The following is a 27,777-nucleotide window of genomic DNA, read 5'->3' as shown; positions in this document are numbered from 1 at the left end:
GAACATACACAGTGCGTACATAGTAGACAAAGAGAATAATCAACAAAGAACATTGGCAATTTATCTTGTTCCTTTATCTTGTTTCGTAAACTGCATGCATTTAGGTACAACACCTTTAGTCCAGTGTTGTCCTCTTATTTGTTGTGCCTGAAGTTAGGTTCCTGCCGCTTTCTGTATTCACTGTTCTATTACTTGTTCTGGAAATGTTACTAACTTCTCCTGAGTCTCTGGCTCTTTTAACTAATTTAAAGTCCTCATCAATAACCTGCACTCCTATCTTCTCCTTTAACTTTGATTTTCTAAGTTTCCATACAACTGAACCCCCCCCCCCCCCCCACACACACACACACACTATTTAGTTTAAAGCCCCCCTATCTACAGCCCCAGTTATACCAAGACAGCGATGACCACATCCTGTAAACAAATAAACAAAGGCGGCCAAAAGTTTATTATTCTGCACAGACATGAGGTGCTCATCAACTGCCTTTGAATGAATAGGTTTACAACAGGACAAGGTTAACTTCAGGAACGAACAGGTGGAAAGTAGGAGATTTGATTTATTGGGGGGCAAAAAGGCAGGGGGTCAATTTATGTGCCAGATATATGAAAAATCAAGGAATATTTGGCTGAAAATCAGGGCCAGCTTTACATTCGATATGCTGTTACTCGAGTATATACAATATGTTGTTGTGTACCCCCTCTGGAGAAGAGTAGGGGTGTTATTCATAGTGTTCTGGCCAATATTTATCCCTCAATCAACATCATAAAAACAGGTTGCTGGTCATTAGTACATTGCTGTTTGTGGGGGTTTGCTCCACGCAAATTGACTGTTGTATTTGCCACATTACAACAGTGACTACAGACACAATATTACGGCCACGCTGCGCCTGAAAAGCAGCTTGCGTGGTGAAGCATGGCTGATAGAAGCCAGGAGACTCCGCTCCCGGGGTCTACACGGCTTGCAAACCTCGCGAGATCCAGTGCGATGCTGCGATGTAAATGCCACCCATTGTGGGCGGGTTCACCTTTTAGCAAATCTGCATATTGAAGTGAGATAGCTTAGTCTTACTTTAATGTGCAGATTCCCGGAGGTGTTGGGAGACCTCGGGTGAGCGGCGTTCAGTGCTGATCTCCAAATGGGGACCAGATGAAACGGCACTCATGCTCTGGAGTTGGCGATCCACCCCGACCAAACCTGTGCTGTACCCGGCAGGAAGATCTCTGACAGCCTCGCACTGCTCAGGGATACGATCGCCTACGTGCAGGACAGGAGGGTGGACACCTGCCTCATCAGCCTTGACCAGGAGAAGGCTTTTGACAGAATATCGCACACCTACATGATGGATGTGCTCTCCAAAATGGGGTTTGGGGAGGGAATTCGCAATTGGATCAAACTGCTCTACACAAACATCTATAGCGCAGTCTCAATCAATGGGTGGGAATCAGAAAAGTTCCAGATCAAATCTGGAGTCAGGCAGGGCTGCCCTCTCTCCTCGGCCCTGTTTGTGTGCTGCATAGAACCTTTTGCCGAGTCCATCAGGAAGGATCTGGGTATGAGAGGGGTGACGATCCCAGGCAGCGGAGGCACGCAAGTCAAGACCTCCCTGTACATGGACGACGTCGCCGTCTTCTGCTCGGATCCCGCGTCTGTACGCAGGCTCTTGGACACCTGCGACCAGTTTGAACTGGCCTCAGGAGCCAAGGTAAACCGCGGCAAGAGCGAGGCCATGTTCTTTGGGAACTGGGCCGACCGATCCTTTGTCCCCTTCAGGTCAGATTACCTGAAAGTGCTGGGGATATGGTTCGGAGCGGCTGGGGCATGCACCACAAACTGGGAGGAGCGCATTGCTAAAGCAAAACAGAAACTGGGCTGGCGGGAGCAACGCTCCCTCTCCATTGCGGGCAAAACACTGGTCATCAGGTGTGAGGTACTCTTCGTGTTACTGTACGTGGCGCAGGTCTGGCCCATCACTCGGACCTACGCCGCAGCAGTCACCCGGGCCATCTTCAAATTCATTTGGAGATCCAAGATGGACCGGGTCCGAAGAGACATAATGTACAAGCCTCTAGATAAAGGAGGGAGGAACGTACCCAACGCCGCCCTCATCCTGATGGCCACCTTTGTGTGCAACTGCATCAAGCTGTGCGTAGACCCCGGGTATGCAAACACCAAGTGTCACTACATACTGAGGTTCTACCTGTCCCCAGTGTTGCGAAGGATGGGCCTGGCCTCATTGCCGCGGAACGCTCCAAGTAGTTGGACCGTGTCGTATCACCTGTCCCTCGTGGAAAATGTTTTGAAGAAAAACACCTTTGACCACAAAGCAATGAAGCAGTGGTCAGCACGTAATGTCCTCGAGACCCTCAGAGAAAAGGAAACTGTGGAGGACGTTGGATGGTTCCCTGAGCAGACTGTCAGGGCCATCTGGCAGAATGCCTCATCACCAGAACTTTCAAACAAGCACCAAGACGTAGCTTGGCTGGTGGTGAGAAGGGCCCTCCCTGTCAGATTCTTCATGTACACCCGAAGGCTCAGCATCAATGCACGCTGCCCTCGGAATGGATGTGGGGGAAATGAGACAGCCACACACCTCCTTGTGGAATGTGCCTTTGCAAAGCAGGTCTGGAGTGAGATGCACTGGTATCTGTCAAGGTTCATCCCGAGCAGCTCTGTAACACAGGACTCTGTGCTCTACGGACTGTTTCCAAGGACACGCACCGAAACAAATATCAACTGCTGCTGGAAGGTCATCAACTCAGTGAAAGACGCTCTTTGGTCTGCCCGAAACTTGCTGATCTTCCAGTGCAAAGAACTGTCCTCGACCGAGTGTTGCAGACTGGCACATTCCAAGGTCCAGGACTACGTGCTGAGGGACGCACTCAAGCTTGGGGCAGCTGCCGCCAAGGCGCAATGGGGAAAGACCACAGTGTAAGGTCTTACCAACAAATGTACACCGAGGGGTTGGTAACAGTGTAAAACCCCTCGGCCCGGGTCTTCAATACCACAATATATGAAAGAAGCAAAACAATGTAAATATTTAAGAAAGAACTGTAACTCATTGTAGGATACGTGTGTAACGTTATCCCAATTGAATTGAAGAAAGACAAATGAATGTAACTCGGATGGAAATGCACAGTCAAGACAATTTGAAATGTTCTGTAAAGTTTATGATAAATTTTATGAATAAAGTATATTTTTTGAAAAAAAAAACTCATGGGGGTCTCCCAGGGGATTGGAGGCCCCCAGCTGCACGCCCTTTGGGCAGGGTGGCACCCTGGCACTACTGGTGCCACCTGGGCACCCTGAAAGTGCCACCTGGATGCCAGCCTGGCACTGCCAAATTGCCCAGGTGGTGGTGCCAAGCTGGCATTTACTGTACGGTGGTGATTGGGCTGGCGGTGTCCTGTGTGTGTGTGGGGGGGGGGGGGGGGGGGGGGGGGGTGATTTGTGGCTTGGAAGCGGTTGGGGATCGCTTTGGGGACTCCAGAGATCGAGATTTAAGAGTTCCGATGAGCCGAGCTCCTCAGTGCACAATGTGCGGTTATGTGAGGCCTCAGCTGCGCGTTCCTCGCTGAGGCCCTGTATGTAACGCGAGTGCCATTTTATAGCATTGTGTTTCTCGGCACTGCTGGTTAAACGCGCTCGCCATGGGACTTTGTTCCTTTTTAGTTAAATTGCGCCCTCCACTTCACAAAGTACCTTGTTGGCTGCAAAGATGTCCAGTGGTGGTGGTCATGAACTCATCATATGAAAGCAAGTTATATCTCAATTCCTTTTTCTTTTAATAAATTTAGAGTACCCAATTCATTTTTTACAATTAAGAGGCAATTTAGCGTGGCCAATCCACCTATCCTGTGGGGGCGAAACCCACGCAGGCACGGGGAGAATGTGCAAACTCCACACGGACAGTGACCCAGAGCCGGGATCGAACCTGGGACCTCAGCGCCATGAAGCAGCAGGGCTAACCCATTGCGCCACCGTGCTGCCCTAATTACTTTTTCTATTGTGGCAAGCAATTGTATTCTGCATAATCCCAATCCCTTGACAGATTATTCAAAATGTTAATCTTTTGTGGGCTCTACATTTATTTATATTCTCAGGTCCTACCTTTTTATTGATATTTTAATACAGCAATGCTTTCAACTATGAGATTAGGAATAAAGAACATAACATAGAACATAGAACATAGAACGATACAGCGCAGTACAGGCCCTTTGGCCCTTGATGTTGCACCGACATGGAAAAAAAACTAAAGGCCATCTAACCTACACTATGCCCTTATCATCCATATGCTTATCCAACAAATTTTTAAATGCCCTCAATGTTGGCGAGTTCACTACTGTTGCAGGTAGGGCATTCCACAGCCTCACCACTCTTTGCGTAAAAAACCCACCTCTGACCTCTGTCCTATATCTATTACCCCTCAATTTAAGGCTATGTCCCCTCGTGCTAGCCACCTCCATCCGCGGGAGAAGGCTCTCGCTGTCCACCCTATCTAACCCTCTGATCATTTTGTATGCCTCTATTAAGTCACCTCTTAACCTTCTTCTCTCTAACGAAAACAACCTCAAGTCCATCAGCCTTTCCTCATAAGATTTTCCCTCCATACCAGGCAACATCCTGGTAAATCTCCTCTGCACCCGTTCCAAAGCTTCCACGTCCTTCCTATAATGAGGCGACCAGAACTGTACGCAATACTCCAAATGCGGCCGTACTAGAGTTTTGTACAACTGCAACATGACCTCATGGCTCCGGAACTCAATCCCTCTACCAATAAAGGCCAACACCCCATAGGCCTTCTTCACAACCCTATCAACCTGGGTGGCAACTTTCAGGGATCTATGTACATGGACACCGAGATCCCTCTGCTCATCCACATTACCAAGAATTTTACCATTAGCCAAATATTCCGCATTCCTGTTATTCTTTCCAAAGTGAATCACCTCACACTTCTCCACATTAAACTCCATTTGCCACCTCTCAGCCCAGCTCTGCAGCTTATCTGTGTCCCTCTGTAACCTGCAACATCCTTCCGCACTGTCTACAACTCCACCGACTTTAGTGTCGTCTGCAAATTTACTCACCCATCCTTCTGCGCCCTCCTCTAGGTCATTTATAAAAATGACAAACAGCAACGGCCCCAGAACAGATCCTTGTGGTACGCCACTCGTAACTGAACTCCATTCTGAACATTTCCCATCAACTACCACTCTGTCTTCTTTCAACTAGCCAATTTCTGATCCACATCTCTAAATCACCCTCAATCCCCAGCCTCCGTATTTTCTGCAATAGCCGACCGTGGGGAACCTTATCAAACGCTTTACTGAAATCCATATACACCACATCAACTGCTCTACCCTCGTCTACCTGTTCAGTCACCTTCTCAAAGAACTCGATAAATGGCCATATTTTAGGCAACTACTCAGCGCTGATCACAGGCAGCGAAACTCCATTTTACATCAATCATGGGACATGAGTTGAACATGGGATGATGACTTTTTGGAACATAAACTTAGCCACTGGAAGTTTCCTTAAATATTTTCACAACCACCATAATTTCAGTTGAAAAGGACACATGAAAACAGGGGCAGCTTTTTCAGACGGTAGGATTCTGTGCCCCACAAAGAGTCGATGTTGTCTTACATTCATTAAACATTCGGCGGGGCATTAATTGGCTCAGGGCAGGACTTCTGCCCCCTTAAGGAAGGAAGTCTTGGCTTAGATGGGTGGCTGGCAGCTCTGTGGTCCTTGCAGCACCAGGTGCAGGGGGCCGGCGCAGCGGGGGGGGTTTGACTGCTGAGATGCAGGCACCTTGTGGCAGGCTGGGATGGGGGTAGAAGGGCAGCACTCCAAGCAGGCTGACAAGCCCGCCAAGCCTGAGTGCTGGTGCAGCCAAAGAGCCCTGGTGAGGGAGTCTCCTTCCCACCCCTCCCACAGTGATGCCCTGGCTGCTGATTATATTTTTTATTTTAAACTTTTTTTCAATGTTGGTAAGAGGATATCTTCATCTTGAGGCACCCTCTCAGTTACTTCCCCTTTGCCTGCTGTTCCTTGCAGTTTGGAAGACCCTCCATCTGCCTCCATGCTACTTAAGGATGTTCCTCCATGGAAATTCCAAGGCAGTGGCTGTTTCACCTCAGAGCAGCAGATTCAACTCCTGGCAAGAGTTTGCTGCCCACAAGGCAAACATTCAACCCCACAGATATGATTATGGGGGTGATGCTGTAGTGGATGTAATGACTGTGGTGTCTGCCTCTTTAAGACAGCACAGCAGAACAGAGTCACCTGGCTTTAGGGATCAAAGGGAAACGAGAACGGGAGATCAACCCAGAAGGTGGATTCCTCTCTTGAGTAGAAAACACCTGGTAGTAAGCGTGTAAAGACTGGAGCAGCTTGGGGGCAGCTGCTACAAGCCAGCCTATGGCTGCAAATACCTGTACTTAATTTCTCCTTATCAATAAATACATGATGTTCCTTAACGGGTTCTGAGATGTCTTGACAACACTGAAGTGCCACCACATAATAGATGTTACCAGTGAAAAGGAATAAACCTACACATAAGAGCCGATGAGTGTATAATTACAGATCAATCATTTCAACAAATTTCAGTAAAAGGTATCGCTTACTGTTTAGAGGACAGTTATGTTTGTTTGCAAATGGCTTACCTTTTTAATTCAGCAATAAGCAGAGCGGTACAGGGGACACCCAACGTCATCAATGAGATGTTATTGATTGCAGGTTTCACAAATGCAAGACATGTGGCAACACCTGATAGAATGCCGACAGCAGCCTTAAATCGGCTCCTAGGACAAGAATCAGATATTATTGCTGGGTTCGTCTCCCAAATCAGTTGATGCACAGAGTTTCCCTATAACCCAATACCATGTTTAGGGTGGCACAGTGGTTAGCACTGCTGCCTCACAGCTCCAGGGTCACGGGTTCAATTCACGGCTTGAGTCACTGTCTGTGCTGAGCCTGCACGTTCTCCCCGTGTCTGCGTGGGTTTCCTCCGGGTGCTCTGGTTTCCTCCCACATCCCAAACACGGACAGGTTAGGTGGATTGGCCATACAAAATTACCCCTTAGTGTCCAAAACTGGCTGGGTTTTGGGCTGGTTTAGCACAGGGCTAAATCGCTGGCTTTTTAAAGCAGACCAGGGCAGGCCAGCAGCACGGTTCAATTCCCGTACCAGCCTCCCCAAACAGGCGCCGGAATGTGGCGACCAGGGGCTTTTCACAGTAACTTCATTGAAGCCTACTCGTGACAATAAGCGATTTTCATTTCATTTCATTTTCAAATGTTAGGTTGGATTATTGGGTTACGGGGATAGGGTGGAGGCATGGGATTAAGTAGGGTGCTCTTCCCAAGGGCTGGTGCAGACTCAATGGGCCGAATGGCCTCCTTCTGCACTGTAAATTCTATGATTCTAAAATCTTTGTCATTAGATTCTTGATAAATGACCAGTTTTAGTGTTAGGTTTTCACTGTCTGACCACAAATATTTGCCAGTCACATAAGGCTGCTGTATATATTTATTGCCCTGTAGCTCTCACCATTATTCAGGTGTTATTAGCCCCAAAAATAAAAGAGAGGCCTCAGAAGTAGTTGTGTAAACAGCTTATTATGAGTTAACCAAATATTATACACACATATTGATGTACCATCAATTGGACGTGAGACATGATGAAGATCCAAACTGTGGCTTTAATCAGCTAGTTGTTAGCCCAGTGGTCTACTACAGAGAAAGGCCGACCGCCGGGAAACCTGGGTACTTATACCCCGCCTCAGAGGCGGGGTCTACTTGCCTCTCGACCAATTGGTGAGCAGTCACATGACTATTCCCAGCCAATCAGACGAGAGGCACACGACCAGCCAGAGCCAATGGCAAACCAATGCTCTGCACCAATGGCAGTGCTCCCACTCATATCACCACATTCACCCCTTGTGGAGAAAGAAGGCGGGGGTGTGGGGGGAAGAGAGAGAGGGGGGGGGTCCGAGGACTGGTGGTATGAGTAGAGATAATCGAAGATATGGGCTGCCCACTGGCTCATGGCAAAATTAACAATACTACATACTACATTAGGATGCAAAAAAAATTACAATAGAGTCCAATAAAGTCCCATGGTTGCATCAGATGGTCACGATCAGCCTGTCGGGTGCCCGTCATGTTCTGGTGGATTGTCGCAGTGGAGCCGGTAACGTCGGGCCGATGGTCGTCCTTGCCTCCGGGAGCGTCGGTCGTAGATGTGTCTCCGTACCCCGGGCCGGTGGTGGAGACGCTGTAATCGGGGAAGGGGGGGTATATGCGCTGGGTTGTGGGGGCGCGGGGGGAGCTGGGGGGGAATTGGGGTTGGGGGGAGGTGTTGATGTAGGGGGAGAAGGCCGCACGCCAGCGGGTGCCAGGTCCCGGAGCGAGACCGTATCCTGCCGACCGCCGGGATACTCCACGTACGCATACTGCGGGTTGGCGTGGAGTAACTGGACTCGCTCAATCAACGGGTCGGACTTGTGCACCCGCACATGCTTCCAGAGCAAGATGGGCCCAGGGGTGGCCAGCCAGGTCGGGAGAGGGGATCCTGAGGACGACTTCCTGTGGAAAACGAGAAGGCGTTCATGAGGTGTTTGATTAGTGGTAGTACAGAGGAGAGACCGGATTGAGTGAAGGGTGTCGGGCATGACCTCCTGCCAATGGGGGATAGGGAGATCTCTGGACCGTAGGGCCAGCAGGATGGTCTTCCACATGGTGCAATTCTCCCGCTCGACCTGACCGTTACCCCGGGGGTTATAACTGGTCTTCCTGCTAGAGGCTATGCCCCTGCTGAGCAGGAACTGACGCAGTTCGTCACTCATAAAGGAGGACCCCCGGTCGCTGTGGATGTACGCGGGGTAACCGAACAGGGAGAAGATGGATAGGAGGGCCTTTATGATGGTTGTTGTGGTCAGGACAGGGAATGGCGAAAGGGAAGCGGGAGTACTCGTCGATAACACTCAAGAAATATGTGTTACGGTTGTTGGAGGGGAGGGGACCCTTGAAGTCTATACTAAGACGTTTAAAGGGGCGGGACGCCTTGATCAGATGTGCTCGTTCGGGGCGGTAGAAGTGCGGTTCACTCGGCGCAGACGTGGCAGTCCCTGGTGACTGTCCTGACTTCCTCAACGGAGTAGGGCAGGCTGCGGGTCTTAATAAAATGGTAAAAACGGGTGACCCCTGGATGGCAGTGACCACACGGGAGGGAGCAGAGGCAGTCAATCTGCGCGCTGGCGCAGTTACCATGGGATAGGGCATCGGAAGGCTCGTTGAGCTTCCCAGGACGATACAAGATATCGTAGTTGTACGTGGACAACTCGATCCGCCACCGCAAGATCTTGTCGTTCTTGACCTTGCCCCTCTGTGCATTATCGAACATGAAGGCTACTGACCGTTGGTCTGTGAGGAGGGTAAACCTCCTGCCGGCTAGATAGTGCCTCCAATATCGCACAGCTTCAACTATGGCCTGTGCCTCCTTTTCCACCGAGGAGTGGCGGATTTCGGAAGCGTGGAGGGTCCGGGAGAAGAAGGCCACAGGTCTGCCCGCTTGGTTCAGGGTGGCAGCCAGAGCTACGTCAGACGCGTCGCTCTCGACCTGGAATGGGAGGGACACGTCGATAGCGCGCATCGTGGCCTTAGCGATATCCGCTTTGATGCGGCTAAAGGCCTGGGGGGCCTCCATCGGCAGGGGAAAGGAGGTGGACTGGATGAGGGGGCGGGCTTTGTCGGCGTAGTTGGGGACCCACTGGGCGTAATAGGAGAAAAAGCCCAGGCAGCGTTTGAGGGATTTGAGGGAGTTGGGGAGAGGGAGTTCCATCAGGGGGCGCATGCTTCGGGATCGGGGCCTATCACTCCGTTACGCACTACGTAGCCGAGGATGGCTAGACGGTCGGTGCTAAACACGCACTTATCCTTATTGTAGGTTAAATTAAGGAGTTTTGCGGTTCGGAGGAATTTTTGAAGGTTGATGTCATGTTGTTGTTGACCTGCTGATCGTGGTCACAGATGGTGACGTTATCGAGATACAGGAAGGTGGCCCGTAACCCGTGCTTGTCGACCATTCGGTCCATCTCCCGTTGGAAGACGGTGACCCCATTTGTGACACCGAATGGAACCCTGAGGAAGTGGTAGAGGCGTCCATCTGCCTCAAACGCGGTGTACTTGCGGTCACTCGCGTGGATGGGGAGCTGGTGGTAGGCGGACTTAAGGTCCACCGTGGAAAAGACTTTGTATTTCGCGATCCTGTTAACCAGGTCGGAAATATGGAGAGGGTACGTGTCCAGCTGCGTAAACCGGTTGATGGTCTGGCTATAGTCGATAACCATCCGGTTTTTCTCCCAAGTCCGTACTACCAGCACTTGGGCTCGCCAGGGACTGTTGCTGGCCTCGATAACTCTTTCCTTAAGGAGCCTCTGGACCTCGGACCTGATGAAGGTCCGGTCCTGGGCACTGTATCGTCTGCTCCGAGTGATGACAGGTTTACAATCTGGAGTGAGATTAGCAAACAAGGAAGGGGGGTCCTCTTTGAGGGACGTGAGGCTGCAGACAGTAAGGAGGGGGATAGGACCGCCGAATTGGAAGGTTAAGCTCTGCAGGTTGCACTGGAAATCCAGGCCCAAGAGTGCAGGAGCACATAGACGGGGGAGAATGAGGAGTTTGAAATTTTTGAAAACCCTCCCCTGGACCGTGAGGTCAGCTATGCAGCACCCGGTGATTTGGACGGAGTGCGAACCCGAGGCCAATTCGATTTTATGCTTAACTGGGAGGATGGGGAGCGCGCAGCGTCTTACTGTGTCGGGGTGGACAAAACTTTCCGTGCTCCCGGAGTCCAGTAGGCATTTCATCTTGGATCGTTGTCGTAGTCTTGGCGAGCGCGCGTGGTCACGACTGGTCGAGTGTGATGGAAGCAAGTCGTGGCGAGAGTTCCAGATCATCATCGGTGGCAGAGTAATCGCTGGCAGGGCCTTCCGTGTTGCCCAAGATGGCGGCGCCCAGGACCCGCACGTGGAATCGGGGTCCCAAAATGGCGGCGCCCAGGACTCGCACGTGGAATCGGGGTCCCAAAATGGCGGCGCCCAGGACCCGCACGTGGAGCCGGGGCCCCAAGATGGCGGCGCCCATGACCCACACGTGGCGTCCGGGACCCAAGATGGTAGCGCCCGTGGGAACCTCGTGGCAGCTGGGGGCAGTGTCAGTGGCGTCTGCGGGCCGGTCGGGGCAGCCGGGAGCGGGGGTCGGGAGGACCGTGGGCCTGTTGCGGGGGCCAGTGCGTGGGCTGGAGAGGTCGGTGTGCGGCGCGGGGACCTTTCAGCGCTGAGTTTATATTTGTCCTCATTCAAGTCCTACAGGCCTTCTTCAAATGACAAACTTTTTTTTTAAATTTAGAATATCCAATTATTTTTTCCAATTAAGGGGGCAATTTAGCATGGCCAATCCACCTACTCTGCACATTTTTGGGTTGTGGGGGCGAAACCCACGCAGACACGGGGAGAATGTGCAAATTCCACACGGACAGTGACCCAGAGCCGGGATTTAACCTGGGACCTCAGCGCCGTGATGCAGCTGTGCTAACCACTAGGCCACCGTGCTGCCCTTTGAAATGATAAACTTGACCAGATATTACAGCAATTCAGGATATCTTTAAAAATTATGTTCAGAATTTCTGCCTGTGAAATCATTTATGAAAATAAATCTGGGGCGCGATTCTCCGCTGCCCACGACGGGTCAGAGAATAGCGGGAGGGCCTTCCCGACATTTTCATGCCCTCCCGCTATTCTCCACCCCCCCCCCCCCCCCCCCCCCACGGCCACCCCACAACACGAATTGCTGCTCGCCGTTTTTTTAACGGCAAACAGCGATTCTCCCCAGGCTGATGGGCCGAGTTCCCAGGCCTTTACGGCCGTTTCACGAACGCAATCACACCTGCTCTCACCGTTCGTGAAAACGGCCGCAAAGTGCCCGTCCCGGACAACCATGGCACCGATTGGCACGGCCGCACCACGGCCGTGCCAAGGGTGGCATGGGCCTGCGATCGGTGGGCACCGATCGTGGGCAGCGGGTCCGATACCCACGCAATATTTGTTCTTCCGCCGCCCCGCAGGATCAGTCCGCGGGACGGCTGAGGGGCATGACGGCCCGCGCATGCGCAGGTTTGATGTGTCTTCATGTTGACGTCATCCGCGCATGCGCGGGTTGGAGCCGTCCAACCCGTGCATGCGCGGCTGACGTCATCGTGCGCGTCAGCCAGCGTGACGCTTGGCGCGCGGACTTAGCGACAGTCGCTAAGCCCGCAATGCCGTGTTTCACGGGGCCCCGCTGCTAGCCCCGCCCGGGGGGGAGAATCGGGTCCTGGAAGGGGGCGCGGAGGCTGCCGTGAAACACGGCCAGTTTCACGGCAGCCTTTACGACTCGCCGCCTTTGCGGAGAATCGCACCCCTGGACTCCCTCGTGTCCTCAGTAAGTTTATCAAATGAACAAATAACCCGTACAAATTGGGAAGCCAATTCCAAGCAGTCTAGTATTCGACAACTGACCTCTGGGTTGCTGGATTGGAGAGACAATTGGCTAATGTCCCTACCCAGCAAACTCTGTTTGTTTAATTGAGATACCAGAGGATAATCAGTGTCTATGGAACCCTACCGAGCTAGCGTCGTCAGAGGGGTAGGAAAATTGGCAGGATAAAATGGAAATTTCTAAGAAAATGTTCTCATCATTTTCACCCAAACTAAAATGGTAAAACAAAAAACATCAGAATGATTCATAGCAGATAGAATAATCTATAAAATGCCATTTTCCCATAGTTATTGATTGTGAGCCAATTTTAGAACAATTGCAAGTTTAATTGTAAATGAAAACAATTAGGGCGCGATCCTCTGGCCACGCTGCACCGGAAAAGCATCTTGCCGCGGCGCAGCGTGGCTGGTGAAAGCCGGGAGATCCTGCTCCTGGGATCTACCCAGCTCACAATGCCTCGCGAGATTCAACGCCATCCCGCGAGACGTTGCAAAGTGAATCCCACCCACGATGGGCGCGATCACCTTTTTGCAAAACTGCATATTAGAGCGAGGCAGTAAGCCTCACTCTAATGTGCAGATTGCCAAGAGGCCTGATGCCTTGTGCAGATTGCCAAGAGGCCTGATGCCTTGGGATTCAATCCCTTTGCCTCAGAGACCTTGGGCGAGCACCATGTGGCGCTGGTCTGCACAAATGGGGACCAGATGGAATGGCACTCTTGGGGGTCTCCAAGGGGATCAGAGGCCCCCTGCTGCAAGCCCATTGGGAAGGGTGGTGTCCTGGCAGGACTGGTGCCACCTGGGTACCCTGGCAGTGTCACCTGGGTGTCAGCCTGACATTGCCCTGAATGGGGTCAATATCATATTCAGTAGGCGTCTGATGTACGCAGTTTTCTGTCTACCCTTAACAAAACCTGTCTGGTCATCAGCGACGATCTCTAGTACGCAGTTCTCCAGTCTCTTGGCCAGGACTTCTGTGAGTATTTTTGCATCTACATTGGGCAGCGAAATGGGTCTGGTCTGTATGAAATGCAATCCGTTGGGTCTTTGTCTTTTTTGGGTATCAGTGATATCGTTAACTGTTTTAGCATAGGAGGCTGGGTGCCCCTCGTGAGCGAGTCTGCGAACATCTCTCACAGGTGCGGGCTAGATCTGGTGAAAATCCTTTGTAGAAGTCTGCCAGGAACCTGTCAGGTCCCGCCGCCTTCCCCGCCTGCACGGAATTGATGCTCTCCATGACCTCTCCCAGTTCTATTGGTGCATCCAGCTCCCCCCATCTGTCATCCTCCACGACTGGCAGGTCCAGTCCATCGGGGAGCTGTGTCATCCCCGAGTCCCCGCTGTAGCCACCTGGGGTGGCCACGTCCCGATTTCAAAATGGACACTCATAAGGAGTGTAGGAAAAATTGGACAACTACAGAGAACACAAGCAGGTGCAAGGTTTCCGTAGAAGGCCTTGAATGCTTTATTGACATTTTTGGTTCGGCTACCTGTCCACCTCTGCTGTCCTTTACCTGGGATATCTCCCTCGTGGCTGCCTGCTTTCTCAGCTGGTGAGCAAGCAGGTGGCTAGCCTTCTCTCCGTACCTGGGCAGCATGGTGCACAGTGGTTAGCACTGCTGTCTCATGGCGCCGAGGTCCCAGGTTCGATCCCTGCTCTGGGTCACTGTCCGTGTGGAGTTTGCACATTCTCCCCGTGTCTGCGTGGGTTTTGCCCCCACAACCCAAAGAGGTGCAGGGTTGGTGAATTGGCCACGCTAAGTTGCCCCTTCATTGGAAAAAATGAATTGGCCACTCTAAATATATATTTTTTAAGTTCCCCCGTGCCTGACAGAGTTGGTGCACTGCCTTCCTGGTGGATAACAGGTTTAAGTCCATTTGTAGCTTTTTCCTCTCCGCCAGAAGCTCTATGGTCGAGGCTTCAAAGTACGTCTGTCGACCTCCAGTATGGAGTTGATCAGTTGTTTCCTGGCTGCCCTCTCTTCCCTATCCTTACGTGCCTTGTAGGCTATAATCGCTCCCCTAATCACAGCCTTCAGTGCCTCTCAGAACGTGGAAGGTGAGATTTCCTCGTTCTGGTTGTTAGTAAAGTATTCGCCTATGGCCTGTGATATTTTCTGGCAGAAGACCTTGTTGGCCAAGAGGGTCATGTCCAACTGCCATATGGATGTTGGGCACGGCCCGTCTCCAACCTCACACCCATGTAACGCGGAACGTGGTCGGAGATTACGATCGCGGAGTATTCTGGAATCTGGAAGAACCAATTTCTCCAGTACAGAGAGGCCGATGTGGATGTAGACCCTGTGTAACCCCCTCCCCACCAATGATCAGCCAGTATGTATCTATGGAAGGGATTTCCGCCATGGTCTTCATTACAAACTCCGTTTCGTCCCAGTTGGGCGCGTACACGTTTACCAGGACTACTAGTGCATCGTCTGGGACACCGTAGACCATGGTGTAACGTCCCCCTTGGTCTGTAACCATCTTTGTCACCAAGAACACTGTCCTCTTTCTTATCAGAATAGGTACCCCCATAGCTTTTGTCCCATAGCAGGTTTGTCCCACCCAGCCATTCCTTGCCAGGGGCGGAATTCTCCGACCCCCCGCAGGGTCGGAGAATCACCCGGGGCCAGCGTAAATCCCGCCCCAGCCACTGGCCAGAATTTTCCGCCATCCCTCTCTTGGGGAAGCCGGGGACCCCTCGGCTCGTGGGTCCACCAACTCGCTCACTCGCTGTTGTTCCCCTTTTCCACCCTTTCTGGCTTCCCTGCGGCCTCCCGAGCTGCTGTTAGCTGGCATACTACTCTTCTTCTTTGCCTTTTTACTTGAGGAGCTGAATGTGTCTGAGTTTTGGGGTTAAATTCGGCCCAAAAAGTGCCTATTTTGCTGTGTTCCGGGGAGAGCCACCTGATGTGTGATAACTCAGCACAGCTCCGTCACCGGAAGTCGTGTGAACCCCCTGAAAAGCATCTCTAATGATACAGAAAATGTGCTGATAGTCACAGAATAAAAATAGATGTTATTGAGGTGTACAGCAAATGGGTGAATGTAAAATTGGGGAAAATGAAATAATAGCAAGTTTAACTTCTTGAACTTCCATTTGACTACTCAAAACTCTCGTGTCCCACTACACAAATGCTCCAAAATTGTACAATAAGCATTCAAAGTCTTAAAAGCTCCAAAATACATTAGCAGAGTACCAAATTCTGTAAGCTATCTTATCACTTTAGCCAACAGATTGTGATGAGTACAAATGCAAAGGGAACTGGTTCAGAATCCTCTTCCCCATCATAATGTGCAGTAAATGTTAAATCGTAGCCATCTGTTCACTGATTGATAATATCAGCATAATGACGAACGAGCTGGGCAAATCTGATGCAGTTAAACCTTGTAGATTAGATAAAGGGTTTTAAAGGGTACACGCAATCTTCATCATGAATTACTGCCAGTGATGTGGCCAATTTGATGAGGTCCCAAACATCAAAATATTTAACTTTTTAAAAATTCATTCATGGAATGTGGACGCCACTGGCAAGGCCAGTATTTATTGTGTGATCCGAATTGTCCTTGAGAAGGTGATAGTGAGTCGCCTTCTTGAACTTCTGTCGTCCATGTGGTGTAGATATGCAGAGAGTGCTGTTAGGAAGCAGGTTTCAGGATTTTGAACTTGCAGCAATAAGGAACAAGTCAGCTTAATGTCTGACTTGGAGGAAAACATGATGGCTCTGGTCTTCCCATGCCTTTCTCCTCCAAGGTGGTAAACTTCACTGTCAACAGAAACATCGGCACGTTGTCGCGGTGCATCGTGTATACAGTACACAATGCAGCTATGGCACATCGATGGTGGAGTCAGTGAGTGCTTAAAGTGGTGTTTGTGGTATCACTCAACGGATGGTGTCAGGTTTCGTGAGCATTGTTGGAGACGCACTCATCCAGGCATGTGGAGAGATTTCTATTACACTCCTGATTCATGTCTTGTAGATCAGTGTTTTTCAAACTTTTTGCCTGGGACCCATTTTTACCAACTGCCCATCCTTCGGGACCCACGCATCCCAAACTTCACGACCCACCATTTTACTTACCTTTAATGTGACAGGTGAGCCTGCTTAGTCCTCACGACCTCACCTGCTTTGTTATTCAATGTTACATTTCTCATAATGACAGCAGCTGATGATTTAAGATCTCACTGCATCCGTTGAACAAAATAAAGAGATTTGTCCTCAAACTCACCATGCTTAGTCTTCAAATGTCTTTGAAGTTTTTCGAGTTTAAATGTTTGTTTACCGGCGCTTCCCTGCATTTAATACACATGAATTTTGAATCCTGATTTGCAGTGGCACAATTAATAACTCATATCTCAAGTAATCATCTTTATGCCGCTTTGTTCCTGTTTTCAGCTTCTTCTTCGTGGGTTGTTCACCAGAGGCCCTGGAGATCACACCAGCACTGCTGGCAGCTACAAAATGGAGGAATCTCTCTCGCACCCAGAACACATGACGTCAGCCTGACCTGCTCTCTGTCCCCACTCCAGGCAGGAAGACTCCAGTGATTTCAAAAAAAAATCTGCTCCTGGGTCAGCGCTCTGATCTCAAGAGGAGGCGTTCTGCCCACTGGGCTCCGGACCTGCGCACTGCGGAGGGGGCATGCACGTGCGTAATGGGCGGCATTCTGAAAGCTGGTTGTGCCGTTGGGCATTTCTTTCCGCGATCGGGAATGACGTGACGCACGGCCCTGCAACCCTGCCGATACCCGCCCGCGACCCACCCGAGGGTCACGACCCTGGAAACGACAGTTGTAGATGGAGGAAACCTCTGGAAAATCAGGAGGTTAGACACGCCTCCATATTTTCCAGCCTCTGTCTTGCTCTTGTAGCCACAATGTGGCTGCCAGAGTGCTGGTGGTACAGGATTCAATGACAGCAATACTGTTTAATGTTAAGGAAATTCAGAAAACCTGGCTGGTTAATTCTTTATAATTTGAAAGCGTACAGAGTGGGACTCTTGCAGTATTGGCAAAGCACATTCTTGCTAAATTCACAATACACCCTGCTACAGTCAGCTATGAGTGGTCGACAGGGGAATCAAATTTACCCCTCCTCATGTGGCTGTAAAATACTATACATCTATGATGTTAACATGGAATGTACATAGTTATAAATGACTAATCTATGTATTTAGAAGGTGTAAACTATTCCGCCACGCTTGGTTTTAAAAACTGGAATTCATTCAGTAGGTACACTTTGTTAAGTTTTTGGAGGTTTTTAAATAAACTATCTGAAAGGAAGAACAGCGAATATCTGATATTTAGCTTATCTAAAACAGCAACAATATAATAACTTTAAATTGTTTTCCGGAGTCATTACCATTTTGGAACATTCCTTGCAGTAAAATACGTCAGCTTGACTTCCCTTCGTCAGCTGGGAGTTGTGTACTATAGTATTTGTTGCTGATAATTTTGGTCCTGTAACTTTTCCCCCTTCCCTCTTATTATTTTGTAAACAGCACTGACTTGTACAATTGTATTTATCCTTTCTCTGCACTGCTGTAAACGTAATAAACATAATTTTGTTAGCGATTCTGACTTGAGGGCTACGGATGTTCAGCTTACATTGCATTAGTTTAACTTTAGTGCATTACAAATTACTGTGGAGAAATTAGCTGTGTATATATGTTTAAATTATGACATGTGCAGAATGGCTATTTCTTACAGTAATTCTAGCAATTGGTACCAGTTTGAAGTATTACCAAATTATTTGTGAATACTATAGCATTTACTCGATATATTGATCCAAATCTTCCGTTCTCCGGATCTTCGGAGACTGGAAGTACTCCCCAACATGCTGGAGAAGTCCCAATGCACTGCCTCCATGGGTTACATAGAACATAGAACATACAGTGCAGAAGAAGGCCATTCTGCCCATCAAGTCTGCACCGACCCACTTAAGCTCTCACTTCCACCTTATCCCCGTAACCAAATAACCCTTCCTAACCTTTTTGATCACTAAGGGCAATTTATCATGGCCAATCCACCTAACCTGCACGTCTTTGGACTGTGGGAGGAAACCAGAGCACCCGGAGGAAACCCACGCAGACAAGGGGAGAACGTTCAGACTCCGCACAGTCAGTGACCCAGCGGGGATTGAACCTGGGACCCTGGCGCTGTGAAGCCACAGTGCCTAGCCACTTGTGCTACCGTGCTGCCTTCCAAAAAGTCTCCAGCTGTGAGTTAGAATCAGAGACTTTGGATGATTCTGACTTCCTTACCGGAGGGAATATTAGACAGAAACATCCTAGTCTAACTCCTGGGTAAATATACAACGGACACCACAATAAAGCTAAAAGCTGACAAATCTCCTGGGTTTGACGGCTTGCATTCTAGGGTCTTAAAAGAAGTGGATGCAGAGATTGAATGGATTGGTTGTAACCTTCCAGAATTCTCTAGATTCTGGAAAGGTCCCTGCAGATTGGAAAACCGTCAATCTAACATTTCTGTTCGGGAAAGGAGGGAGACTGAAAGCAGGAAACTATGGGCCAGTTATGTCATTGAGAAAATGCTAGAAGCCATTTTTAAGGAGATAGTAGCAGGACATTTAGAAAATCAGAATAAAATCACACTGAATCAATGTGGTTTTGTGAAGGGAAATTTTGTCCGACAAACATACAGAGTTGTTTAAAGATGCAGCACAGTAGTTAGCACTGCTGCCTCACAGTGCCAGGGACCCGGATTCAATTTCAACCTCCGTTGACTGTGTGGAGTTTTGTACGTTCTCTCTGTGTCTGCGTGGGTTTCCTCCAGGTGCTCCAGTTTACTTCCATACTCCAAAGTTGTGCAGGTTAGGTGCTTTAGTTATGCTAAATTGCCTCTTAGTGTTCAAGGATGTGCAGGTTAGGTGGAGGTAAGGGGAATAGGGCTGGGGTGTACGTCTGGGCAGGGTGCTCTTTCAGAGGGTCAGTACAGGTTAGGTGGAGGTAAGGGGAATAGGGATGGGGTGTACGTCCGGGCAGGGTGCTCTTTCAGAGGGTCAGTACAGGTTAGGTGGAGGTAAGGGGAATAGGGCTGGGGTGTACATCTGGGCAGGGTGCTCTTTCAGAGGGTCGGTGCAGGTTAGGTGGAGGTAAGGGGAATAGGGCTGGGGAGTACGTCTGGGCAGGGTGCTCTTTCAGAGGGTCAGTGCAGGTTAGGTGGAGGTAAGGGGAATAGGGCTGGGGTGTACATCTGGGCAGGGTGCTCTTTCAGATGATCGGTGCAGACTTTTTAAAAGATAAATTTAGAGTACCCAATTCTTTTTTTTCCAATTAAGGGGCAACTTAGCGTGGCCAATCCATCTACCCTTCGTATCTTTTGGGTTGAGGGGGTGAGACCCAGGCAGACACGGGGAGAATGGGCAAACTCCACATGAACAGTGGCCCAGGGCCGGGATCGAACCCAGGTGTCCTCGTGCCGTGAGGCAGAAGTGCTAACCACTGCACCACCGTGCCGCCTGGGTCGTTGCACACACTTGATGGGCCTAATGGCCTCCTTCTGCAATGTAGGAATTCTATAGTTATATGAAAGAAGCAGGGTGGAGTGAGGGGTAATAGTAGATATAGGATGTGATTCAGTGGACTGATGTTAAAGTCTGCTGAACGGCATGTTTCGCAGGCTGTTTGGCTGCGGCTACAGTACTGAGAAACACTCCGCTCTACAACTTTGGCACTTTGCCATTTTCTTTGGCCTTGGGGAGTTTCCCCCAGCTGAGGCCATATTTAGAGCAGTTTCCTGCTGCCGAAATCGGCCCATCATTTTGTGAAGCCCCGACCTCCCCCCCCCCCCCCCCCCCCCCCCCCCCCCCCCCCGCGCCACTCTCATGCCCCCTGTGCTGTTTGGGGAGGCCCCCAGGAATCCCCACCTCTCACACCCCTTCTACTTGGCAAGGCCCACCTTGGCAGTGCTAACCTGGCACCAGGATACCCTGGCAGTGCTGCCCAGACACCGAGGCAGTGCCACCTGCCAGGGTGCCTGGGTGGCACTGCCAGGGAGCCAGGTAGCACTCCATTGGAGCCAGGTTGGCAGTGTCAAGGTGTCCAGGTGTCAGGAGGAGAGCCAGGGTGCCAAACAGCCCTGTTGTCAACCACCCAGGGGTCTCCAATGGCCTGGGAGACCCCCTCCCCAGTGCCTTTATGCCAGTTCCAAGTTTGCGTGGACCAGTACTAAATGGGGCCCCGGCGAGGTGTTGCAGGAATGGTGGTTGAGTCCAGAGCACCAAACGAATCCGGTTCTGGGTATTTCATTTAAATATTCAGATCTGGATCTCGCCAAGAATAGGCAGGCGGAGTGAGTCAAGTGACTCACAATCCGCTCGGTGCCTGCTGCGCAAGCCCGATTCGGGACTTGCTCATGATTCATCCATTGTGCACAGGTCAGGGCTGGGCACAACAGGGTCACTGAATCGTGCCCATACTGTATTTAGATTTCCAAAAAGCATTCAATAAAATGTGAAGTAAGAGGTTACTGCAGAAGATAAGAGCTCATGATGTTGGGGATGATATATTAGCATGGATAGAGAATTAACTATCAACCTGGAAACAGAAAGTGAGGAAAAATGGATCATTTTCAGGATGGGAAACTAGGGGAGTGCCACAGGGATCAGTCTGGGGCCTCAATTCTTTTTATAATAATAATAATCACAAGTATGCTTACATTAACAATGCAATGAAGTTACTGTCAAAAGCCCCTAGTTGCCACATTCCGGCACCTGTTCGGGTACACAGCGGGAGAATTCAGAATGTCCAAATTAACTAACATCATGTCTTTCGGGACTTGTGAGAGGAAACCGGAGAACCCGGAGGAAACCCACACAGACACAGGGAGAACGTGCAGACTCCGCACAGACAGTGACCCAAACCGGGAGTTGAACCTGGGACCTTGGCGCTGTGAAGCAACAGTGCTAACCATTGTGCTGCCGTGCTACAATTTATCTTAATGATTTGAATGAAGACCTAAAGATCTAAAGTATCATCTGCAAATGTTGCTACAATTAAAGATAGGTAGATAAACTAGTTTTGAGGAGAATACAATGAGCCTGCAAAGAGATATACACAGGTTAAGTGAGTGGACAAAAACTTAGCAGATGGAGTATAATGTGAGAAAATATGAGATTGTCCACTTTGGCAGCAAGAATACAAAAGCACAATATTATTTAAATGGAGTAAAGGTGAAACTATGGGCGGGATTCTCCCCTACCTGGCGTGACGGGGGGTCCCAGCGTAGGGGAGTGGCGCCAACCACTCCGGGGTCAGGCCTCCCCAAAGGTGGGGAATTCTCCCCACCTTTGGGGGCTAGCCCCGCGCCGGAGCGGTTGGCACCAGAAGACTGGCGCAAAAAACCGGCGCCAGTGGCCTTTCAGGCCCGCTGCCCGGCAGTGGGGCTGGCCGAAAGGCTTTTGCAGTCAGCGCCTGCGCCGGCGGTGACGTCAGCGGCCAGCTGCCGCTGACGTCACCACCGGCGCAGGCGCGATGTGGGTTTCTCTTCCGCTTCCGTCATGGCGGAGGCCGTGGCGGAAGCGGTGGAGAAAGAGTGCACCCAGGGCACTGGCCCAGAGTCTGAGCGGGGGGCCCTGATCGTGGGCCTGGCCACCGTGGGGGCACCCCCCAGAGTCCGATCGCCCCACGCCCGCCCCAGGATCCCGGGGGCCTGGTCGCGCCGCCGATCCCGCTGCCACCAGAGGTGGTTCAAACCTCGGCGGCGGGAGAGGCCTCCCAGCGGCGGGACTTCGGCCCATGCGGGCCGGAGAATCGCCGCAGGGGCCTCGCCGATCGGAGTGGCAAGATCCCCGCCCCCGCCAATTCCCGGGTGGCGGAGAATCTCTGCCACGGCGGGGGCGGGATTTTCGGCGGCACAAGGCGATTCTCCGACCCTGCTGGGGGTCGGAGAATTTCACCCTATACCTGGAATATTGTTTCCCGTTTTGGTCTCCTTATTTGAGGAAGGATATGGTGGTATTGGAGGCAGTTCAGAGAAGGTTCACCAGATTGCTTCCAGGGATGAAGGGGTTGATGTAGGAGGAGAGATTAAACAATTTTTGCTTTTACTCACTGCCGTTTCGAAGCATGAGAGGGGATCTGATTGAGGTATATAAAATACTAAAAGCGGTAAAGTAAACATGGACTAAATGTTCCCCCTTGTAGGGAAATCTAGAATGAGAGGCCACAGATATAGGTTGGGAGGTGGTAGATTTAGAACTGAGATGAGGAGGAACTACTTCTCGCAGAGGGTGGTGAATTTGTGGAACTCACTGCCCCATGGTGCAGTGGAGTCTGAGTCATTAAATGGTTTCAAGGAGAGAGATATATTTCTGATAACAAAAATGGGTTAAAGGGGTATGAGGAACAGGTGGGGAGGTGGCTATGAGACCAGGAAGGGATCAGCCATGATCTAATTGCATGGCAACCCCAGTTCCGAAGGGCTGAAATGCCTACTTCTGCTCCTAATTCCTATGTTCGTAGAGAGAGACTACAGAATGCTGCTGTTAGGGGGATCTGGATGTCTTTGTACCTGAATCACAAAATGTTTGCATGCAAGTACACCAAGTAATTAGGAAAGCACATGTAATGTTACCCTCTATTGCAAGGGGGATGGAGTATAATTTATATTGTATAAAAGTAGGGGGTCTTCCTATAAGTGTACAGGTGCCCACACCTAGAGTACTGTGTACAGATTGACCACCTTGCTTAAGCAAGGATATACTTGCCTGGAGACAGTTGAAGGTCATTTGGCTGATTACTGGTATGAAGAGGTTGTCTTACGAGGAAAGGTTGAGCTGTTTGTGCCTATACTTATTGGAGTTTAGCAAAATGAGAGGTGATCTTAATGAAACATAATATTCTGAGGGGGGCTTGATGGGGTAGGTGCTGAGAGGGTGCCATTGCATACAAGGCTACAGAGCAGGTGCTGGAAAATGGGATTAGAATAAATAGGCGCTGTGGTCAGCATAGACACGATGGCCCAAAGGGTCTCTTTCTGTGCTGTAAATCTCTATGATTCTGTGGGGACGATCTTCCCAAAAGGGAACAAAGTCCCCTAGCGAACGCTTTTAGCCGCATGTTTCCCAGCACTCACAGTGCTGAGAAACAAATGGCTATTCAACATGACTCGCTTTCAATAAGGGGCCTGAACGGGGAACACACGACCGAGGCCGCACAATTCACTTTTTACCAAATCTGCATATTAAAGCAAGACAGGTAGTCTCGTTTTAATATGCAGATTCCTGAGTTACCCAAGGCGTGGGATCAATCACCCTTGCCTTGGAGACCTCAGGCGAACGCTGTTCATTACTGTCCTCTACAAACAGGGACCAGACGGATTGGCACTCATGGGGGTCTCCCAGGGATCGGAGGACCCCAGGAACATGCCCTTTGGGCAGGGTGGCACCCTGGCACTGCTGGTGCCATCCGGGCACCCTGACAGAGCCACCCTGGCACCCTGTCAATGGGTGTGATCGGGCCGGGGGTGCTCTGTGTGGGTGTTTGGGGGATTGGTGACCTTTCCATAATGCTTTGGGACTTGGGAGGGTCAAGTGTAACTTTGGGAGCCTCTCACTAAATGCAGGAATTCCAACGAGCGGAGCTTCTCAGTGCACAAAATGGGGTGTTCGCCATTGAGCCCTCTTATCAAACGCAAGTCGCCTCTTATAGCCTTGTGTTTCTCGGCACTATGAGCGCCATGAAACACGCAGCTAGACCTGCTTGCTATGGGACTTGTTACCAATTAGTTAAATCACACCAATTGTCTGTGAGATTTGACCACTGCAGGAGGGGCATTCCCTTCTCCAGCTCCCTCCTGGGTCATCAACGGTCTTCCTCAGAACCCATAGATTCCCTCTGTTCTGACTGCACCACAAGAGCACTGGTGCTACTTGCTGGCTCAAACTGATTCCAAAATTGGGGTTATGGTCCTACAGCGTCAACATGCTTCCGCACTGTCTGGAGGCAACGGCCATAAGTAATTCCGCCGGTGTGACGCCTGTCAGTTATAAGATAGAAGAAAGGTGGCCAACCTAAGGCATGGAGGTCTGCCAGACTGCTTCTTCATGGCTGTTTTGAACATAGGCACAGCTCTCTCCGCTAACCTGTGTGAGGCTGTTCCAACATGGCAAATGCCATTTGTTCAGACAAAGTGCTGAAACTCTTCTCCAGTGAATGCAGTGCCATTTTCAGAAGCTTTTACTTCAGGGAGGCCATGAGTAGTAGAAATCCGCCGCAGGGCCTCTCTTGTGGCCGCCGAGGTTGTCGTCTCCACTCTTGGACCTCCAACCACTTTGAGTGGGTGTCAACCAAGATGAGGAACATTCTGCCCAAGAAAGGATTCAAAGTCCACATGTATCCTCGTCCATTGACGACCAGGCCATTCCCATGGGTGGAGGTTGGCTGTGGGTGGCAACGGCTGCTGTCTCTGACAGGGGTTGCACTGGCGCAGCATGCGTTCAATATCCTTATCTCTGCCAGGCCACCAAATGTAGCTTCTTGCTATCATTTTCATTTGGCCCAGATGTGCACTGTACAATTCCTGCAACAGTGGCTCCCTTGCTGGGGATGGTACCACCACTCGGAACCCCAGAGTATGACTCCATCGTCACAACTGAGTTTGTCTTTGCAAGTGGGTAAGGCCTTAACTGGTCAGATTTATCATGGTGCCACCTGGTTAAGATCATGTCATGCGCTTCACTTTGGATAATACTGGGCTGCGTTCTCTTTGGACAGGGCTGGGTTGCTTTGTGTCCAGTTTTTTATGTGGCCTGATAATGATGCCAAAGTGTCCAGAAAGTTTAGATCCAGGATCATTTCTTGAGGCATGGTGTGGTGCCAGGTTCTTTGGACATGGGAGCCGACTCAGCACAGCAGCGTTTGAAATGTGTGTGCCTGGCCTATGCTGAAAGGTGTAATGGGAAGCCACCAGCAACAAGGTCCACCATTGTACCCTAGTGGAGGCAATGGGAGGTATCCGTTTGTCTTTACAGAGGAAGCCTAACAGAGGCTTCTGGTTAATTATTATTGTGAAGCGTTGCTCAGAGACATTCTGGAGAAATTTCTTGACAGAATCACAGAATAACACAGTGCAGCAGAGGCCCTTCAGCCCATCTGCACCGATGCATGTAAAAACCCTGACCTGCCTACCTAATCCCATTTGCCAGCACTTGGCCCATAGCCTTGAATGTTATGACGTCCCAGGTGCTCATCCAGGTACTTGTTAAAGGATGTGAGGCAACCCGCCTCTATCACCCTCTGAGGCAGTGCATTTCAGACCGTCACCATCCTCTGGGTAAAAAAGGTTTTACCTCAAATCCCTCCTAAACCTCCTGCCCCTCACCCTGAATTTGTGTCCCCTAGTAACTGACCCTTCAATTAAGGGGAGCAGCTGCTGCCATCATGCTGCCTACCCTGTCCATGCCCCTCATAATCTTGTACACCTCGATCTTGACGCCGTAGATTATGGCAAGGCTTTCTTTCTCATTCTGTGCAAATGCCTGCTCGGCATGGGAAAGAGATCTGGAAATGAAGGCAGTTGCCCTCGCTGAGCCACCTTCCATTTTATGGGACAGCACCACCCCTATTCGATATGGCATCGCATGTTAAGATGATTGGCTGACCTGGGTAAAAGTGAACCAACCAATAGACTTGATGACTATAAGGCCTGCTTGACATGCTGGAAAGCCAGCTCCCATGTTCCCTCCCAATGCCAAAGCTGGTATTTTCTTAAGTGCAAGTGTATTGGTGCCAATGTTGTTGCTAGGTTGGGGATAAAATGACCATTGTAGTTTACCATCACCAGGAAGGACTTTAATTCTGTCATTTTCTTAGGTACCAAGACACTCACATTGTCTTCGAGTGGGTGCAGGCCTTTTGAACCTGAGGTAAGTGACCTCACTAGCTTGAAAAGTGCACTTGTCATGTTTCAGTTGGATTCCCGCATCTTTAAATCTTCTCAGCACCCCTTCTAGCATTGCTGGGTGCTCTTCACGTGATGTTCCTGTCACTATAATGCCATCCAGGTAGACCATAACTGTCGGGGTACCCTGGAGCAAATTATCCATTGTGCGTGAGAATATCGCACAGGCCAAGGAGATGTCAAAGGGTAATCTTGTGTATTAAAACAGGCCTTTTTGCATGTTAATTGTCGCAAACTTTCAGGAATCTTCATCCTATTCTAACTACAAATAGGCATGACTGAGATTGGGTTTGATATACACGAGGCCCCCCATTAATTTTGCATAGAGGTCTTCAATTTGTGGATTTTGGTATTTGTCTATTTGAGCTGCCTGGTTTATTGTGAGCTTGTTGTCCCCGCATATTCTAACTGTGTGGTCTGGTTTTAGCACAGGGACGATGGGGGCTGCCCATTCAGAAAACTGCATGGGTCTGATAATTCGCAGTTCTCCCAGGTGTTAAAGTTCGGTTTCCACTTCTTGGTGTAAGATTTAAGGGGCAGGTCTTTCCCTGAAAAACTTTGGTGTGGAATCAGGGTTGATGTAAATCTTGACCTTTACTCCCTTTATTCAACCCAACTCATTCTGAAAATGTCTTTATATTTACATCAGAATTCCTGGAAAACGCTATCCAATATTTTGAAGATTTCCAACCAGTTCAACTTGATTGGCGCAGCCAATCACATCCCATGAGACTTGATCGATGTCGCTTGACAATGATCATAGGTAGCTGGGCATCCTGTTTCTGATTTGACACTGGTGTTGTGGTTGTCCCCAAATCTTTCAGGGTTTTCCCCATATATATTGCCAACTTGGCCTTTGTGCTACTCAGGTTCAGAGATTGAGCTCCTTCCCGAAGATATTTGAACATTGTTCACCCACAACCGTGCCCAGGGTCCCAGTATCAACCTCCATCTTTAGTGGTCTTCCATTTACTGTGAGGACTATCTCAATTGAGGCTTTTTTACTCACTGTCACCATGTTTAATCTATACATTTCAGGTTTTTCATTTGAATTTCTCCCCACTTTGTTCATTGGAGTCATGGCTTTTCTTTTTTTTAATTAGCGCATTCTGCCATCCAGTAACATGTCTGGATATCGCTCTTTCCAGTGTACTGAAACCAAATAAACTCTCTGCAGCTTCTTCAAGGTGGTCTCCCCCACATTGGTAACGATCTTCTTGACTTCTGGGCTGACGACCCATTTTCCTTCCTTTTTTTAATAAATTTAGAGTGCCCAATTTATTGGGACCTCGGTGCCATGAGGCAGCAGTGCTAT

At 50.0% G+C, this 27,777-nt stretch overlaps 1 protein-coding gene across 1 annotated transcript in view; it reads right to left on the bottom strand.

Annotated features, from left to right (window-relative positions):
- acer2 (alkaline ceramidase 2) overlaps positions 1-27,777 on the bottom strand; it is an 88,434-nt gene that overhangs the window by 23,347 nt on the left and 37,310 nt on the right. Inside the window, exon 4 of the mRNA XM_038804608.1 lies at positions 6,667-6,804. Coding sequence (XP_038660536.1) covers positions 6,667-6,804 — 138 coding nt within the window. The remainder of the gene's footprint in view (positions 1-6,666; positions 6,805-27,777) is intronic.

The sequence above is a fragment of the Scyliorhinus canicula genome, chromosome 8 (assembly GCF_902713615.1).
Source record: "Scyliorhinus canicula chromosome 8, sScyCan1.1, whole genome shotgun sequence".
Lineage (NCBI taxonomy): Eukaryota > Metazoa > Chordata > Chondrichthyes > Carcharhiniformes > Scyliorhinidae > Scyliorhinus > Scyliorhinus canicula.
This window is presented reverse-complemented; position numbering and strand designations above follow the sequence as displayed.